This window comes from Lepus europaeus, unplaced genomic scaffold (genome assembly GCF_033115175.1).
Source record: "Lepus europaeus isolate LE1 unplaced genomic scaffold, mLepTim1.pri SCAFFOLD_66, whole genome shotgun sequence".
Lineage (NCBI taxonomy): Eukaryota > Metazoa > Chordata > Mammalia > Lagomorpha > Leporidae > Lepus > Lepus europaeus.
Window position 1 is genome coordinate 1306972 of NW_026909534.1, and position 17202 is coordinate 1324173.

The window sequence follows — 17202 nt, forward strand, 5'->3', positions numbered from 1 at the left end:
CCAGCCAAACTAGAGGGGAGGAAAAAAGGGACAATACAGACACATTTATCTCTCTCCAATCATCTCACAAATGTGTGCAAGCTGATAGAGCAGGAGCCACTTTGGACATACATAACAGCTGTGCCAACTTGTGTTTGCACCTGGTAACAGCTGAGTGGAGACTCCTGACTCTCGTGGGGAGAAAAACAGGGAACTAGGAACTTGTGACTGTGTGAAGCTTCCAAAGCAGGACTGTGAAAAAATAAAAAACTGAGGGTGTGTGGGGAGACTCGCAGTGTGGCTAGGACTTTGAGCACTCTCGGTTTGAGATGCCACAAGTTGGGGGTTCCTGGTCACCTGATGAGACATTGCTGGAGAATCTGAACTTACACTGAGGACTACACAGATCCTTTGTGTGGTTCTTTGGACAGAGCAGATGAATATTATACCCACTGGGGCTAGTACTCAGGCATTGGTTTCCATTGAGGAGAAGAGCCCAGCTGGGCAGAATATTCTACTGATTAAAAAAAAAAGAGACAGGGCCGGCGCCGTGGCTCACTAGGCTAATCCTCCACCTTGCGGCACTGGCACACCGGGTTCTAGTCCCGATCGGGGCACCGATCCTGTCCCAGTTGCCCCTCTTCCAGGCCAGCTCTCTGCTGTGGCCAGGGAGTGCAGTGGAGGACGGCCCAAGTACTTGGGCCCTGCACCCCATGGGAGACCAGGATAAGCACTCTTGTTTCTTGGATTCTTGCATTTGTTCGGCATTTGTGGAGATACTCGCATTTTTTTTTTTTCCTGCTGTGGTAGTTTTTATCATTGTACTATGACTATAGATAAATGGAATTTCTGCTTTCAGTGAATCTCTAGAGGCTTGTAGTGGGTATGGCCAGAGAGCTTTGTTCAGTTCTCAAGGGCAAAGGGTATGCCTGAGGTGACACACCCAGGTTTGGCATGGTAAATCTTCTCCTTTTTTTTTTTTTTTTTAAATCGGAAAGGAGTTATATTCTGTTCAGCTGAGCTCTTATCTTCAATGGAGCCCAGTGCCTGAGTACTAAATCAAATGGGTATAATATTTGCTCTGTCCAAGGACCACATAATGATCTGTGCTCCCCATGTGGGACCTCTGTCCTTAATGAGTTGTACCATGAGAATTAACAGTAAATCGAGTCTTCAAAACACCTGTTTAGCTGGGACCCTAGAAAAAGTGCTCAGGCAAGCAATATTGTGAAAAATTAGTTCTAAGTAATATGAAAGATAACCCAGACAAAACAGCAGTCCACCAAATCATACAACCTCACTGAAACTACCAGCAGCCACACCATTCATTTTCTATTAAATCTGTTTATAAGATTTAATTTGATAAACACTTGTAAGAAGCTGTGAGGACTTAAACAGAGATGAAGAGCTATTTCTAATGGAGGTGGAATGGATTACTTGCACAGCTATTATCTAGATGGGAAATAAAAGAGCTACTGAAGCTAGATGCATCCTAGCATTTGTAGCCCTGTTATCAAGGGATGGCCATGCAACCTAGGTAAAGTGTTCCTCCTGAGGGTATCTTGAGGAATTAACTGAATGTAAATCAGATTTATGTAAATCAAGTAAGGACTTTGTAAATTGGAAGGGATAAAAACACATTTTCAACAAAAATGAGGGCCACCTGTAGGAGCAGGGAGTAATACAATAAAAAAGGTTATAAAAATTATAGTAAAGTTAAATTAATACAAGTGTACTACAGGGGCCAGTGCTGTTGCACAGCAGGTTAATGCCCTGGCCTGAAGTGCCAGCTTCGCATATGGGCACTGGTTGAGACCTAGCTGCTCCACTTCCAATCCAGATCTCAGCTATGGCCTGGGAAATAGTAGAAGGCCAAAGTGCTTGGGCCCCCGCACCTACATGGGAAATCTGGAGAAGCTCCTGGCTTTGGATCAGCACAGTTGCGGCTGTTGTGGCCAATTGGGGAGTGAACCATTGGATGGAAGATCTCTCTCTGCCTCTCCTCTTTCTGTTTAACTCTGACTTTCAAATAAATAAATAAATAAATAAATAAATCTTTTTAAAAAAGTGTACTACATTTATGCTCCTGCTTCTCTGTTGCAATGGGTACCACCTGGATAGACTTCATTCCATGTTCTTTTCAAGGCAATTAGGAATTGAATGAAGTAGAGTGGAAAAGGGGGATCATGAATGAAAAAGGCATTATGCATTCAGTAATACAGGAAAATTCAGATAAGTGTTGCGACTTATAGGGTTTCAGATTGTCCCTTTAAAGAATGAGGGTGATGTGTGGGATAACATCTACTTGCATATTCAAATAGACCTTGGGTAGTGGAGTCTAATCCAGATGTGCACACAGATAAGTTGAAATTTCTCATGGGTATATAGGTCACCACAAACTCATTCCCTTGTGCTGCACACAACACTTATTTTCCAGGGCTGGACTACCCATTATGTCACTTGAAATACCTATGGTCACATCACTGGTTTGCACAATAATGTGGGGAAAGAATCCTGGGTGGCCAACAAAGCATCCATAAAACAAATAACTTTGTAATTGATGAAGATGGTGTTCCAAATAACTGTTGCAACAACTGTTACTCAACTTTTAGATATTTATTAACAAAATTTACATAAGAGAGTACAGTTCAGTTCATATACTTGATCCCACTCACAATAATGAGAAACCAAAACTACAGGTTGTATAAGAGAAAAAATTTCTGAAGAACGGTTAACCACTCTCTGTCACAATTCATCATGAAAACTGCCCCAATACTTACTAAGGTGTGATTCCACCAAAGAATTCTTTCAAACAAATTATACTTCAGGGACTTCTCTCTGTAATCTTGCTATGTTTTGTGGCAGTTTGCCTAATAATAAAGGTATTTCCCATTACAATACAGTCATAGGATTTTTTCTTTCTGTGAGTTGTCAGGTAACCATTGAGAGATGATGTATGGTATATAACTTTTCTATGCATGTATGTTTTCTCATTTCTGAGTCTCTTCATGTGAATTGATTAATGGCAGAACAATTTTTTCACATTCATTAAATTGACATTTTGCTGTATGAATTCTGTGGCGTTCGTTGATGTTTAATTAATTTGATAGGTAGAGTTACAGACAGTGAGAGAGACAGAGATAAAGGTCTTCCTTCTGTTGGTTCACTCCCCAGATGGCCACAATGGCCAGAGCTGCCCTGATCCAAAGCCAGGAGCCAGGAGCTTATTCCTGGTCTCCACATGGGTACAGGGGCCCAAGCACTTTGGCCATCTTCCACTGCTTTCCTAGACCACAGCAGAGAGCTGGATTGGAAAAGCAGCAGCTGGGACTAGAACTGGATTATCTTACTGCACCATGGTGCGAGCCTGTTTAATTTCTGGTCATGGTTTTTTCATATCTACTGCACTTGAAGGATATCACCTTTTTTGAGTTGCATATTTATGACAGCCTGAATACCATGAAAATATACTTCCACATTCATTACACTCCAAAGAAACCCTTTGTGTGAATTCTGATGTATAGTGATCAATTTCTGACAAATGGCTTTTTCTCACACTAATATTTCTAACCTTTCTTTCTTTTTTAACAATTTACTTTATTTATTTGAAAGACAGAGTTACAGAGAGAGGTAGAGAGAGAGAGAGGTCTTTCATTTGCTGGTTCACTCCCCAGATGGATGCAATGGCTGGAGCTGTAGCAATCAGAAGCCAGTAGCCAGGAGCTTCTTTTGTGTCTCCCATGTGGGTGCAGGGCCATCTTCTACTGCTTTCCCAGACCATAGCAGAGAGCTGGATCAGAAGAGGAGCAGCCAGGACTAGAACCAGTGCCCACATGGTATGCCAGTGCTTCAGGCCAGGGCTTTAACCTACTGTGCCACAGCACTGGTCCTAATCTTTCTTCCTTATGGGAGTGCCTATTGTATGGGATGTAATTTCCAGCAAAAGGCTCTGTCACATGGTTATGTTGATTTTGGAAAAAGTTCTCTCCCTTGTTTGAACTACATGTGTTATGAGGTATTACTTCTGACAAAAGGCTTTCCCACACTTATTACAAGATTTCTATTATGTAATAAATTTTCTGATGTTATATTGTGTGATTTTGGCAGAGTTTTCCAACACTCATTCCATTCAGAAGGTTTCTCCCCCATGTGAATTCTGATGTTTTATGAGGTGTTAACTTATGGATAAAGGCTTTTCCATATGCATTAGATCCAAAGTGTTTTCCCCCATATGAATTAGATGATGTGCAATGAGGACTGCATTATGGGAAAAAGCTTTCCAAGTCATTATGTCCAAAAGGTTTCTCTTCATGTGAATTTTCTGATGCATTCTGAGATGTGACTTATTGCCAAGGGCTTTTCTACAGTCATTGCATTCATGAAGTTTCTCCCCAGTGTGAATTCTCTGCTGTGATATGAGCTATGATTTGTAACAAAAGGCTTTCCCACACTCATTAGATTCATAAGGTTTCTTCCCTGTGTGAATTATGTTTTGATATGAGGTATAATTTATAGAAAAAGGCTTTTCCACAGCCATTACATTTATAGTGTTATTGCCCTGTGTGAATCCTCTGATGCAGTTGGAGTTGGAACTTAAGACCAAAAGTTTTCCCATAGTCATTACACTCATGAAATTTCAACACTGTGTGCGTTCTCTGGTGCATTATGAGGTTTGACTTTTGTCCAAAGGCTTTGCCAGTCATTACATTCATAAGGTTTCTGCCCAGTGTGAATTCTCTGATGCATGATGAAGGTTGACTTATGGCTAAATGCTTTTCCACAGTTATTACAATCATGAGTTTTCTATCCTGTGTGAATTCTCTGCTATGATATGAGGTTTGTCTTTTGTCCAAAGGCTTTTCCAAAGTCATTACATTCATGAGGTTTCTCCCCTGTGTATTCTCTGATGTTTCCTAAAGACTGACTTTTGTCCAAATGCTTTCCCCCGCTCATTACATTCATGGGGTTTCTCCCCTGTGTGAATTCTTGTGTGGTATGAGGAGTGACTTTCATAAAAAGTCTTTTCCATAGTTATTACATTCATGAGGTTTCTGCCTTGTGTGAATTTGCTGATGTTTCATGAGGCCTGACTTATGGCCAAAAGCTTTTCCATAGTCATTAGATTCATAGGGTTTCTCTCCTGTGTGAATTTGCTGATGTTTCATGAGGTCTGACATTTGCCCAAAGGCTTTTCCAGTCATTACATTTATGAGGTTTCTCCCCTGTGTGAATTTGCTGATGTTTCATGAGGACTGACTTTCGTCCAAAGGCTTTTCAACAGTCATTACATTTATGAGGTTTCTCCCCTGTGTGAATTCGCTGATGTTTCATGAGGTTTGACTTTCGTCCAAAGGCTTTTCCACAGTCATTACATTTATGAGGTTTCTCCCCTGTGTGAATTCGCTGGTGTATGATGAGGTGTGACTTTCGTCCAAAGGCTTTTCCACAGTCATTACATTTATAAGGTTTCTCCCCTGTGTGAATTCGCTGATGTATGAGGAGGTATGACTTGTGTCCAAAGGCTTTTCCACAGTCATTACATTTATGAGGTTTCTCACCTGTGTGAATTTGCTGGTGTATGATGAGGTGTGACTTTTGCCCAAAGACTTTTCCACAGTCATTACATTTATGAGGTTTCTGCCCCATGTGAATTCTCTGGTGTGTGATGAGGACTGACTTGTGTCCAAAGGCTTTTCCACAGTCATTACATTTATGAGGTTTCTCTCCTGTGTGAATTCTCTGGTGTATGATGAGGTGTGACTTTCATCCAAAGGCTTTTCCACAGTCATTACATTTATGAGGTTTCTCTCCTGTGTGAATTCGCTGATGTTTCATGAGGATTGACTTGTGTCCAAAGGCTTTTCCACAGTCATTACATTCATGGGGTTTCTCCCCTGTGTGAATTCGCTTATGTATGAGGAGGTATGACTTGTGCCCAAAGGCTTTTCCACAGTCATTACATTTATGAGGTTTCTCCCCTGTGTGAATTCTCTGGTGTATAATGAGGTGTGACTTTCGTCCAAAGGCTTTTCCACAGTCATTACATTTATGAGGTTTCTCCCCTGTGTGAATTCGCTGGTGTATGATGAGGTGTGACTTTCGTCCAAAGGCTTTTCCACAGTCATTACATTTATGAGGTTTCTCTCCTGTGTGAATTTGCTGGTGTATGATGAGGTCTAACTTGTGTCCATTACATTCATAAGGTGAATTAAAACTGAGTGAATTTTCACAAGGTTTACATGTAGAGAATTTTCCCCTTGTATTTAGTCTGTGATTTATTGCAAGTTGTGGCTGGTGAATGACAGGTTCAACATACCTAATGTACTTATAAAATTTCTTTCCTGTGTGAGTTTGTTGATGCATATTGAGGCTAGGATTTTCATGGATAGCTTTTTCTATTTGAGTTACTTTTCCAAAAGTGACAGTTGATTTATTATAGTTTTCTGCCATATGAACCCTCTCATATTTACAGAGCATCTTTCTTGTGAAGAATTTTGCTTGTGCAGTGGTTCCAAATGGCTGCTTCATGATGTGAATCTTGTCATGCTGACCAAAAGGCTCACAGAACTGGAGAGAATTTCCAGGTATCTTAGTGTTATCAAATTTGTCTCCATCCTGTAGTTGATCAGGTCCACTGTAGAGATACACAGTGTGACATCTCGTGAATTCCTCGGGCTTCAATCGTGAATAGGTTCCCTTTTTAACAATCAGTGTTGGAATATGGCTTGAATTTAAACTAATGGTTTTTCTTAATTCAACTCTCTTGAGAGCTGATGTCTTGTTATTTTTCATAAAATCTTGATTCAGATTTTTGTCCTGACTTTCCTGGTTGATCCTAATCAGGTCATCCCTTTTCATGACCACTGAAATGAGAAAAAAGCAATCATGTCACTGAATCACATGTAACTGTTTCTCCTGGCATACTCATATAAAGGGAATGAAGTTACTTGTTATTCAAGTGGTACTAGATTTTGATAAAATCAGTATGAGGTACTTATTTATGACCATTATATGGTCTTTCTCCTGGCTGGTGCTGTGGCTCAATAGGCTAATCCTCCTCCTGCAGTGCTGGCACACTGGGTTCTAGTCCTGGTTGGGGTGCCAGATTCTATCCTGGTTGCCCTTCTTCCAGGCCATCTCTCTGCTGTGGGCCAGGAGTACAGTGGAGGATGGCCCAAGTACTTGGGCCCTGCACCTGCAAGGGAGACCAGGAGAAGCACCTGGCTCCTGGCTTTGGATCAGTGCAGTGTGCCAGCCGTGGTGGCCATTGGAGGGTGAACCAATGGCAAAGGAAGACTTTTCTCTCTGTCTCTCTCAGCCTGTCAAAAAAAAATAAAAAAATAAAAAATATGGTTTTTCTCCTTAATACATTAATATATTAAATTGTACCATGAGGTTTCCCTATGTTCAAACATGATCCTTTTTACCATGGGAAATTTTCAAGTATGGTAGGATGACTTTTGTGCTATGATGTATGGTATGCCTCCATCTCAAAACAGCGTCAGTGCGAGCCCTGGCTACTCTGCTTTCAGTACAGCTCTCTGCGTATGTAAACCGGGAGGAAGCAGATAATGGTTCATGTGCCTGGAAACCTGTGATACACCAGGATAGACTAGATGAATTCTAAAGTTTTTGGCTTCAGACTGGTTAGACCTAAGTGTTGCAGGCATCTGGGAAGTGAGCTAATAGAGGACCTCTTTCTCCTCTCACTATCACTGTGCCTTTCATAAAGATGAAATAACTATAAAATATTTTAAAGAATGAACAAATATTTAATAAAAATATTCACCCACTACCTAGCAACCATTTTTTCTCTGTCCTTTTTCTCCAGCTTATTTTTATAAAAATTGTTTTTTGCTTCTCTGATATTTCAACCATAAACATGAAAAAGTTTTATTGATCATTTACTTGCAGGTGGAGAAGAGTGAAATGTGCCTGTACTTTAAGCAGGACAACATTTAAGGAGTATGATTTGAACCTAAGATTGTCTCATGTTCAGTCTTTCTAGGTAAACATCATTTGTGGGATTTTTCAAATGAAAAACTACTTTGTCTCTACTCTATGACAGCTTCCCCAAATTCCTAAGGACATCTGACACCTTCAGCTTCTCAGAAGTACAACAGGTAGAGAAAAGTCCCAATCTACCACTTTAGTTAAACACTCCCTATCAGTTTGAAGAATTTGTTTCTGCAAACCGGGATGTGCTCATCTTTGAAAAGTGTTTTCTAGCTCATTCAGAAATCATCAGTGCTGGTTACCTCCTCTCAATTCTTTCTATAAACATTCTTGTGTGATAATTAGAATTTCTGGAGACTTGATTCTGTTGTCTCCTATTTTCATAGAAAGCTTCACTTCCTATGCTTTATCTTTTTGTTTGCTTATTTTTCAATGATACTGAAAAATAAGAGAGAAATCATACTTCAAACTTCACCCTTAGTGAAATCTGAGCCACTCAACATAAACCCACAAGGCTACTTGACCTTGGGTCTCAAAATCTCATTACTTTTTTGGTGAGTCTAGGATCATTTATTTTTATGTTTTACACAAGTTCATGCTTAGTTTATAATTTCTTTTTTTTCAAAGATTTACTTTATTTATTTGAAAGCTAGAATTATATAGAGAGACAGAGACAGAGAGAAGTCTTCCATCTGCTGGTTCACTCCCCACATGGACACAATGACCAATGCTGGACCAAGATAAAGTTAGGAGCCAGGAGTTTCTTTCTTGTCTTCCACATGGGTACAGGGGGCCAAGGACTTGGACCAACCTCTGCTCCTTTCTCAGGTGCATTAGCAGAGAGCTGGATTAGAAGAGGATCAGCTGGGACTTGAACTGGCACCCATATGCGATGCTAGTGCTGCAGGCTGGAGCTTTAACACACTGCACTACAGTGTCTTTCTTTCCTAGCTTCATAATTTCTAACATCACAGCACAGAGGCTTACTCATGACCACCTTTTGTTTTTTTTTTTTTTAAAAGATTTATTTATTTGAAAGTCAGAGTTACACAGAGAGAGGAGAGGCAAAGAGAGAGTAAGGTCTTCCATCCAATGGTTCACTCCCCAATTGGCCACAATGGCCAGAACTGTGCTGATCTGAAGCCAGGAGCCAGGAGCTTCTTCTGGGTCTCCCTCGGGTGCAGGGGCCCAAGGACTTGGACCATCTTCTACTGCTTCCACAGGCCATAGCTGAGAGCTGGATTGGAAGTGGAGCAACTGGGTCTCGAACTGGTGCCCATATGGGATTTCAGTGCTTCAGGCCAGGGTGTTAACCCACTGCACCACAGCCCCGGTCACATGACCATCTTTTAACGTTTACTTATTTACTTACTTGAGAGTCAGAGAGACAGAATGAGAGACTGAAACAGGTTTGCCAGCTATAGCTCACTCCTCAAATGTTTCCAACAAATGATAATTTCTTATTTATTTGAGAGGCATAGAGGAAATAAAAGAAAGAGACTAAGAAAGAGAAAGTTCACATTTATTGATTCAGTCCTGAGCAAGTTCTATGCCTGGGCAAAATCATGAGTGGGAACTCTGAGCAATGAGCTAGAAATAAGTTTCTGGGGGCCAGCATTGTGGCACAGCAGGTAAAGCCACCACCTGCAGTGCTGCCATCACTTATGGGCACCAGTTCAAGTCCTAGCTGCTCCTCTTCTGATCTAGCACTCTGCTATGGCCTTGGAAAGCAGTAAAAGATGGCCCAAGTCCTTGGGTTCCTGTACCCATGTGGGAGACCTGGAAGAAGCTCCTGGCTCCTGACTTTGTATTAGTGCAGCTCCAGCCATGACAGCCAATTGGGAAGTGAACCAGTGGATGGAAGATCTCTCTGTCTCTCTCTTTCTCTCTCTGCCTTTCTCTGCCTCTCCTTCTCTCTCTCTGACTTTCAAATAAATAAATAAATAAATCTTTAAAAATAAACAGAAAGAAACACTAATCTTAAAAAAAAAACTTTCTGTACATTACCTAGTTAACAAGCACTGAAGGAACTAATAAGTGCATGAAAGAAAAGGTATGAAAGTGTAGAGGACAAGTTAGAATTTGGGGAGTGTATCAAACCTAGATAAAAGCCTTAGTAACATCAGAAAATGACTGGGTTTTTTTAAATCAAAGAACATCTTCACTAAGAACAAAAGTTAGAAAGATACTGGTATCTCTAAATACTCTAGGATGCCTGTGTCTGATGCACAAAACCAGCTGTCATCAGGAGTAAGGCTTGAGAAAAATTCGTGGAAAGAGAACCAGTCAACATCTGCATACTTTCTGTCTTGGCCTTCCTGTGTCTTATGTGTAGGCTGACCTGGAAGGCTCTGATTCAGGCATTCTTCCACCATCCATGGCTCTGCTCCTCGCTCCAACTTGAAGATCAAGTCAGGTTTGGTAATGCAGTGCCCTGTTAATGAAAACAATGTAAGAATTTGTGAAATCACTATCTTGGGTTATTTAAAGGACTACAGCTTGGTCCAAGAGCTATGCAACAAATGTTCCAATTTGAATCTTTTGTTAGATGGTAGATAGTCAGATTATTCATGGACTCAAATTCTATATCTGCGCAATATTAAACATTATAAAGTGTTCCCTTGTTTGTCAAATAGCAAGAAATTGTTATCACTGGGCATGTGATGGGTGTCACTCACCCAAGGAGAAGAGGCTGCTGTAGGTCTCCAGCATCACATCTCTGTATAGGGTTTTCTGAGCATTGTTCATGTTCTGCCATTCCTCCCAGCTAAAGTACACAGCCAGGTCTTCAAATGCTATCATCACCTGTAACATTATACTTCCAGTCAACTATTAACTCTGTCACAAAACAAACACTGACAGTTGTGTATGGATATGAAGGAAAAAGGAAGGATATGGTTTTACATTAGACTTGTTGAGTGTTTAGAAAGCCACACAGAAGTATTCAATAGAGTCAAACCCATGATCTACAGGCTGTGAAAAATGCCCAAGCTGGAGGGAAACAGGAGGCTCAAATCACAAAGGGCACATCTTCCAAGGGGAATTGCACAGCAGGCTAGAAGAGGGGTAATATTGACTTGTGAATGGGTAATGTTAAGGAGAAGTTTGTAGAAGCATTGAGAAAAAAAGGCAAAAAACCATCAGTGAAACTACGATGGGAATGAACAGAAAAGAATTTCCAGGAAAACACCATGCATATCACTTCCAATATGTCAGAGAAAAAATATATTAAAAGACAGGGCAGACATTTAGCTTAGCATTTATGATGCCACCTCAGAGTGCCTATGTTTGATTTCCAATGCCAGCTTCAGTTCTTAGCTCCCAGATAATGCAGACCTGGGGAAGCTGTGATGATGTCACCAATGAAGGAGGCCTAGATTCCATTCCTCAATCCTGGCTTCAGTTCTGCCCCAACTCTGTTTGGTATGGTTATCTAGGAAGTGAATTAATGTGTCAAAGCTCCCTATCTCAGTCCATCAACTTCTTTCTCTATTAAACTAATAAATATTTTTAAGTAAGAGAGAAAATACAAGTAAGACAAAGAATACAAATTAGCTTTTGCCCTTGTCTATGATTTTTCTACTGATAAAAAATTGAAATAACATTATACATAATTAAAGTGAAAGCAATAGAATTACTTGCCCAAAACATTCAAATGATAAACATTTGAAAGAACATTATACATAATTAAAGTGAAAGCAATGCAATTATTTGTCCAAAAAGAGAACCTGGGGATGTCTGCAATACAATCTCCCTGCTCAACATACAATTTAGCTCTCTGCTATGTCCTAAGAAAGCAGTGGAACATGGTCCAAGTCCTTGGGCCACTGCACCTGCATAGGAGACCCAACAGCTGTTGGGTCTTGGCTTTGGATAGGCTCAGCTCCAGCCTTTGCAATAATTTGGAGGGTGAGCCAGCAGATGGAGGACTTTCTCTCTCTCTCTGCAACTCTTTCAAGTAAATAAATGAAATCTTAAAACAAAAACAAAAACAAAACCTCTGGTTTCCTTCTGAACTGAACAGTGGGAAAAAAAAAGAATATGATAGAATGAATAAAGAATAATAAATACATTAACCAAGAAAACATCAGCTTCACTGTGGAGGAATAAACCTGTAAAAGTTGAAATATATAGGAAAATGCACCCACCTATATTAAGTCGCAGAGATTAAACAGAAGTTATCACTGGTTTAACAAGGGGTCCAAGGACTTGAGACATCTTCTATTCCTTTCCCAGGCCATAGCAGAAAGCTGGATCAGAAGTGGAGTAGCTGGCAGCTTTACCTGCCAGGAACCAGGAGATTCTTCCAGGTCTCCCATGTGGGTGCAGGGTCCCAAGGACTTGGGCCATCTTCTACTGCCTTCCTAGGCCATAGCAAAGAAACCCTGGATTGGGGCTGGCACTGTGGCCTAGCAGGTAAAGCTGCTGCCTGCAGCACTGGCATCCCATATGGGCACTTGTTTGATTCCCAGCTACTCCACTTCTGATCCAGCTTTCTGCTATGGCCTGGGAAAGGAATAGAAGATGTCTCAAGTCCTTGGAGCCCTGAACTTATGTGGGAGACCCAGAAGAAGCTCCTGGCTTTGGATTGGCACAACTCTGGCCATTGCAGCCAACTGGGGAGTGAACCAGTGGATGGAAGACCTCTCTCTCTCTGCCTCTCCCTCTCTCTGTGTGTAACTCTTTCAAATAAATCTTTAAAAAAAGACCCTGAATTTCACCATTTCACTTGATTTACCCCATGAGATACCAACAAATGTGATAGAAATAGACAATTTGTTAAAATATTTATTTATTTGAAAGAGTTACACAGAGAGAGAAGGAGAATCAGAGAGAGAGAGAGAGGGAGAAAGAGAGGTCTTTGAACCGCAGGTTCACTCCCCAGATGGCTGCAATGTCTGGAGCTGTGTAGATCCAAATATAGGAGCCAGGAGCTTCTTCCAGGTCTTCCACATGGGGGCAGGGGCCCAAGGACTTGGGCCATCTTCTGCTTTCCCAGGCTGTAGTAAAGAGCTGGATCAGAAGTGGAGCAACCGAGTCTCAAACTGGCACCCATATGGGATGCTGGCACTGCAGGCGGTGGCTTTACCTGCTATGCCACACACCAGCCCCAGAAATAGACAATTTGTAAAGTATTTGCCTTCTCAGATTTTCTTTTTCTGACAGTTATCTTCTGAAAAACCTTCCTGTTGAAGAGATGGTATGTAGCCAAGATTCACCACAAACCCGAGACACTTAAGTGAAGTCTCAATCAGTTCCCCAAATGATGAAACTCTCATTTCTGCTCCCAGACTAATCATAGGAATTGTCCAGCTGAGTGAAGCCCATAACACAGAGTCAGAACTGCAAATCAAATGGCTGTTTGCTAAGCCATCGTGTTTTCTGATTTGTCCTACATCAAATGCTGATACATACAAGTAAGTATGGCAGAAAGTTGAATTACATGCAAATTACAATGCATACAACTTCAAAATTTCATTTAGAAGTTCCCATAAAACAGGCCCAGCATTGTCACATAGCAAGAAAACCTGCCATCTGCAATGCAAGCACCCCATGTGGGCACTGGTTCATGTTCTGGCTGTTCTGCTTTTGATCCAGCTTCCTGCTGTTGGCCTGAGAAAAGCAATGGAAGATGATCCAAGTACTTGGGCAAATGCTACCAATGTGGGAGACCCAGAAGAAGATCTTGGTTCCTGGCCTCATTCTGTCCCGGCCCTGCTCAATGCGGCCATCTGTGATGTGAACAAGCCGAAGGAAGATCTCTCTGGGTCTCTCCTCTATATACAATACTTTCAAATAAATTTTTAAAAAACTTAGAAAAAAGCTCCTATAAACACAATTTTGCCTCTCAATTAGACCTTAGAAAAGCTGCTGATACTAAAAAAAATAAAATAAAATAAAATAAAAGTCTTGAGATTCACACAAATAAATTATCTGGAGACCAGAAGATTGCTCTTCACATTTCGGCTTATATATGGTCATTGTGTTCTTTTGGTTTATATTTTAAGAAGCTTATTATCACATGAATCTGATTTAATATAATTTTACTATTTCAGAAAGCAGGATAAAGGTTCACAGTAATTTTCTATAGCTGCATGTATACTGTATATTGTTCAAGAATAAATTACTGAGAGGGGGAAAATTTTTATGATATGCTTTTTGTTTTTTTAAAACATTTATTTATTTATTTGAAAGTCAAAGTTACACAAAGAGAGGAGAGACAGAGAGAGAGAGAGGTCTTCAATCCAATGGCTCACTCTACAAATGGCTGCAATGGCTGGAGCTGCACCAATCTGAAGCCAGGAGCTTCTTCTGGGTTTCCTACATGGGTGCAGGGACCCAAGGACTTGAGCCATCTTCTACTGCTTTCCCAGGCCATAGCTGGATCAGAAATGGAGCAGCCAAGTCTTGAACCCATGCCCATATGGGATATGGGTGCTTCAGGCCAGGGCATTAACCTGCTGTGCCACAGCACTGGCCTCATGATATGCTTTTTGAAGTCACACTCCAAACAGCATTAGGAGCAAAAGGGAAGACATGCTCAGGGAAGTTTTCTAAAGCAGTATTATTTGAACTGGTGATAATTTCTGAAATGGATCTGAAAAATAAATGTTTTTTAATTAAATGTGGCAAGATAGAGAACATTAGACAGAAGTTAGGGTGCCGGGTATTTACAAATCATGTGACATTACTCAAACCACTTTTCTCCTGAAATACAATTTGTTTCATTTTTTTACAGAGATCCTAGCAAAATTTCTTTGAGCTATCAGGAAGGACTATTAGAATACAGGGGGCAGCAGCATAGCCCAGGTACCAAGTATATGACAGACTAGGTTTTACACACCTCCATTTCTAGAGATCCTGGTAGTGGAATGAAGTAATGGGCATGTGGTAGGAAGCAGTGCAGATGGTGACTCTCAGATATGAGAGGTTATCCCTCCACCCCAGGCTACATCCTTAAGACCACTGTCTTCTAATCCATTCATGCCTCTCTTTTGAATGCTGGTCCAGAACTTCTATTACCACCAAGTCTTGAAAATAATGGATGAGGTAAGGTAATATCAAGTATATCTTGCTCACTCTGGTCAGTATGATCCATAACTGCTTGGACCATGCAACTAGGATCTTTACATTTCAATGACTCTTGTCTCTGCTCTGAGTCTTGAGGTGTTGTCTCAGAGAGCATTAAGTTGTATTCTGTTAGAAAAGATTCCTATGTGCGGAGCTCCCTTCTTCAAATACCATAACAATTACTAATTTCCAAAGGAAATGGGACTGTCCCCCAGTACCCAAACTTCCATGTTCCCAGAAACTAGGCATTGTATAAGTTCAGTAACCTCAAATGAGTAACACTGGACAGGCTATACTGTGCAGGATACCGGAAACTTCATTTAAAGAAGATACACCAGAAACCCCATAAATGCAATTGCAACACAGTGTAAGTCAGCCTGCACACATCTCACAGTAAGGATATTTCATTAGTATTGCTGCTACGCTCATCTTAGAGATGAGTAAACAGTGACAGAGGTGCAACCTACATTCAGCTCATATACAATTCAGCTCAAATGGTCTGAACACCCATCTCCAGCCCATGGCCATCTTGTATGAGACCAGTTATCTACAGAAATTTTAGAACCCCTTTCTGTATACCTAGAGACCCACTGGACTTCTATCAGACACATCATCTTTTTTTTTAAAAAAAGATTTATTTTTATTTATTTGACAGGCAGAGTTACAGAGAGAGGTAGAGACAGAGAGAGAGGTCTTCCATCCACGGGTTCACTTCCTAGATGGCCACAAAGGAGCTGTGCCAATCTGAAGCCAGGAGCCAGGAGCTTCTTCTGGGTCTCCCATGTGGGTGCAGGGGCCCAAAGACTTAGGCTATCTTCTACTGCTATCCCAGGCCATAGCAGAGAGCTGGATCAGAAGAGGAGCAGCCGGGATTAGAACTGGTGCCCATATGGGATGCTGGCACTTCAGGCCAGGCCAGGGCATTAACCTGCTGAGCCACAGCGCTAGCCCCTCATCTTCTGACAAAAAAAAAAAAAAAAGCTTGAAAATCCAACATTATTCATCCCTTCTATGGCTTTGGAACTGAGGATCTACCACTGGTATCCTTTCTTGAACCAGCCAAGGTCTATAAGGTTGTACCTGAATAAGAGATTATAATGTCTCCGATCTACAACTGCACCTATGCCACCAAGAGACCGGAACCGGTCCTTCTCTACAAAGTTTCTTTTACCCCCACACTAACATTCACAGACACAGAAACAAATCACACAGTTCTTGAGCAATATGGGGACAGCTTCAGGACCAGAAATTCTCTAAAGATGGTGGGAGTGATTGCAATGGCATATGCTGAGAAGGACAACAAAGGAGACTTTCCATCATCTTTCCCTGTTGACATCATGGGCAGATGAAGCTACCTTCCCTGTAAAACAGTGCACACCTCCATTAGGAAGAAAACTGCTGGAAAATGAACCTCTTAGGATACAGTGGGCGTACCTAAAAACGTGTGTAACCACATGAAGTGCTCACATAATATTCCAATTCCTCATTAATTCCTGGCTTGGCAAATACATTTGAAAGAAACATACTATAAGTGGAGAAATTAAAATGTGGAAAGAATTTTTGGAAGTTGTCATTAAATATAGTATTTTTTTTTCAATTCTCATAATTAAATTGTGGTTCTAAAACCCTCAAATACTTCTACATATTTTTAGAAAAACCCTCCAAGGACTCTTTTTAACTTTAGCATTTAAAGAAGAAAATATTATCCCTGAATAAATCATTTTTAATCCTTTAAAATGATGCTTGATCTTACCTAGTAAAACAATTTGTAGACCATCAATGGATCATATTTCACAGTAAAATAGTAATAATTTGGTGGATTAATATTGTTTGAAAACAGCATGAATGCCTTGTAAAATCTTTGTGAATATTTAAAAATGCACTATCTAGTAATTCTTTACCCAAAACATCCTGAAATTCATCTACCCATCACATCCAGTTACCTGTATATTTTTTTTTCTTTTTCTTTTTTTGGCAGGAAGAGTGGACAGTGAGAGAGAGAGAGAGAAAGGTCTTCCTTTCCAATGGCTGCTGCAGCCGGTGCACCACGCTGATCCGAAGGCAGGAGCCAGGTGCTTCTCCTGGTCTCCCATGGGGTACAGGGCCCAACACTTGGGCCATCCTCCACTGCACTCCCGGACCACAGCAGAGAGCTGGCCTGGAAGAGGGGCAACCAGGACAGAATCCAGCACCCCG

General features: G+C 41.0%; 1 protein-coding gene across 1 annotated transcript in view; it reads right to left on the reverse strand.

Moving 5' to 3' along the window:
- Positions 1-2576: 2576 nt before the first annotated feature.
- The window catches only part of LOC133755642 (zinc finger protein 717-like), a 44607-nt gene continuing 29981 nt past the window's right edge, over positions 2577-17202 (reverse strand). The window contains 3 exon segments of the mRNA XM_062185706.1: positions 2577-6842; positions 10277-10369; positions 10614-10740. Of these exon segments, the coding sequence (XP_062041690.1) occupies positions 5254-6842; positions 10277-10369; positions 10614-10737 (1806 nt within the window). The 5' untranslated portion in view covers positions 10738-10740 and the 3' untranslated portion in view covers positions 2577-5253.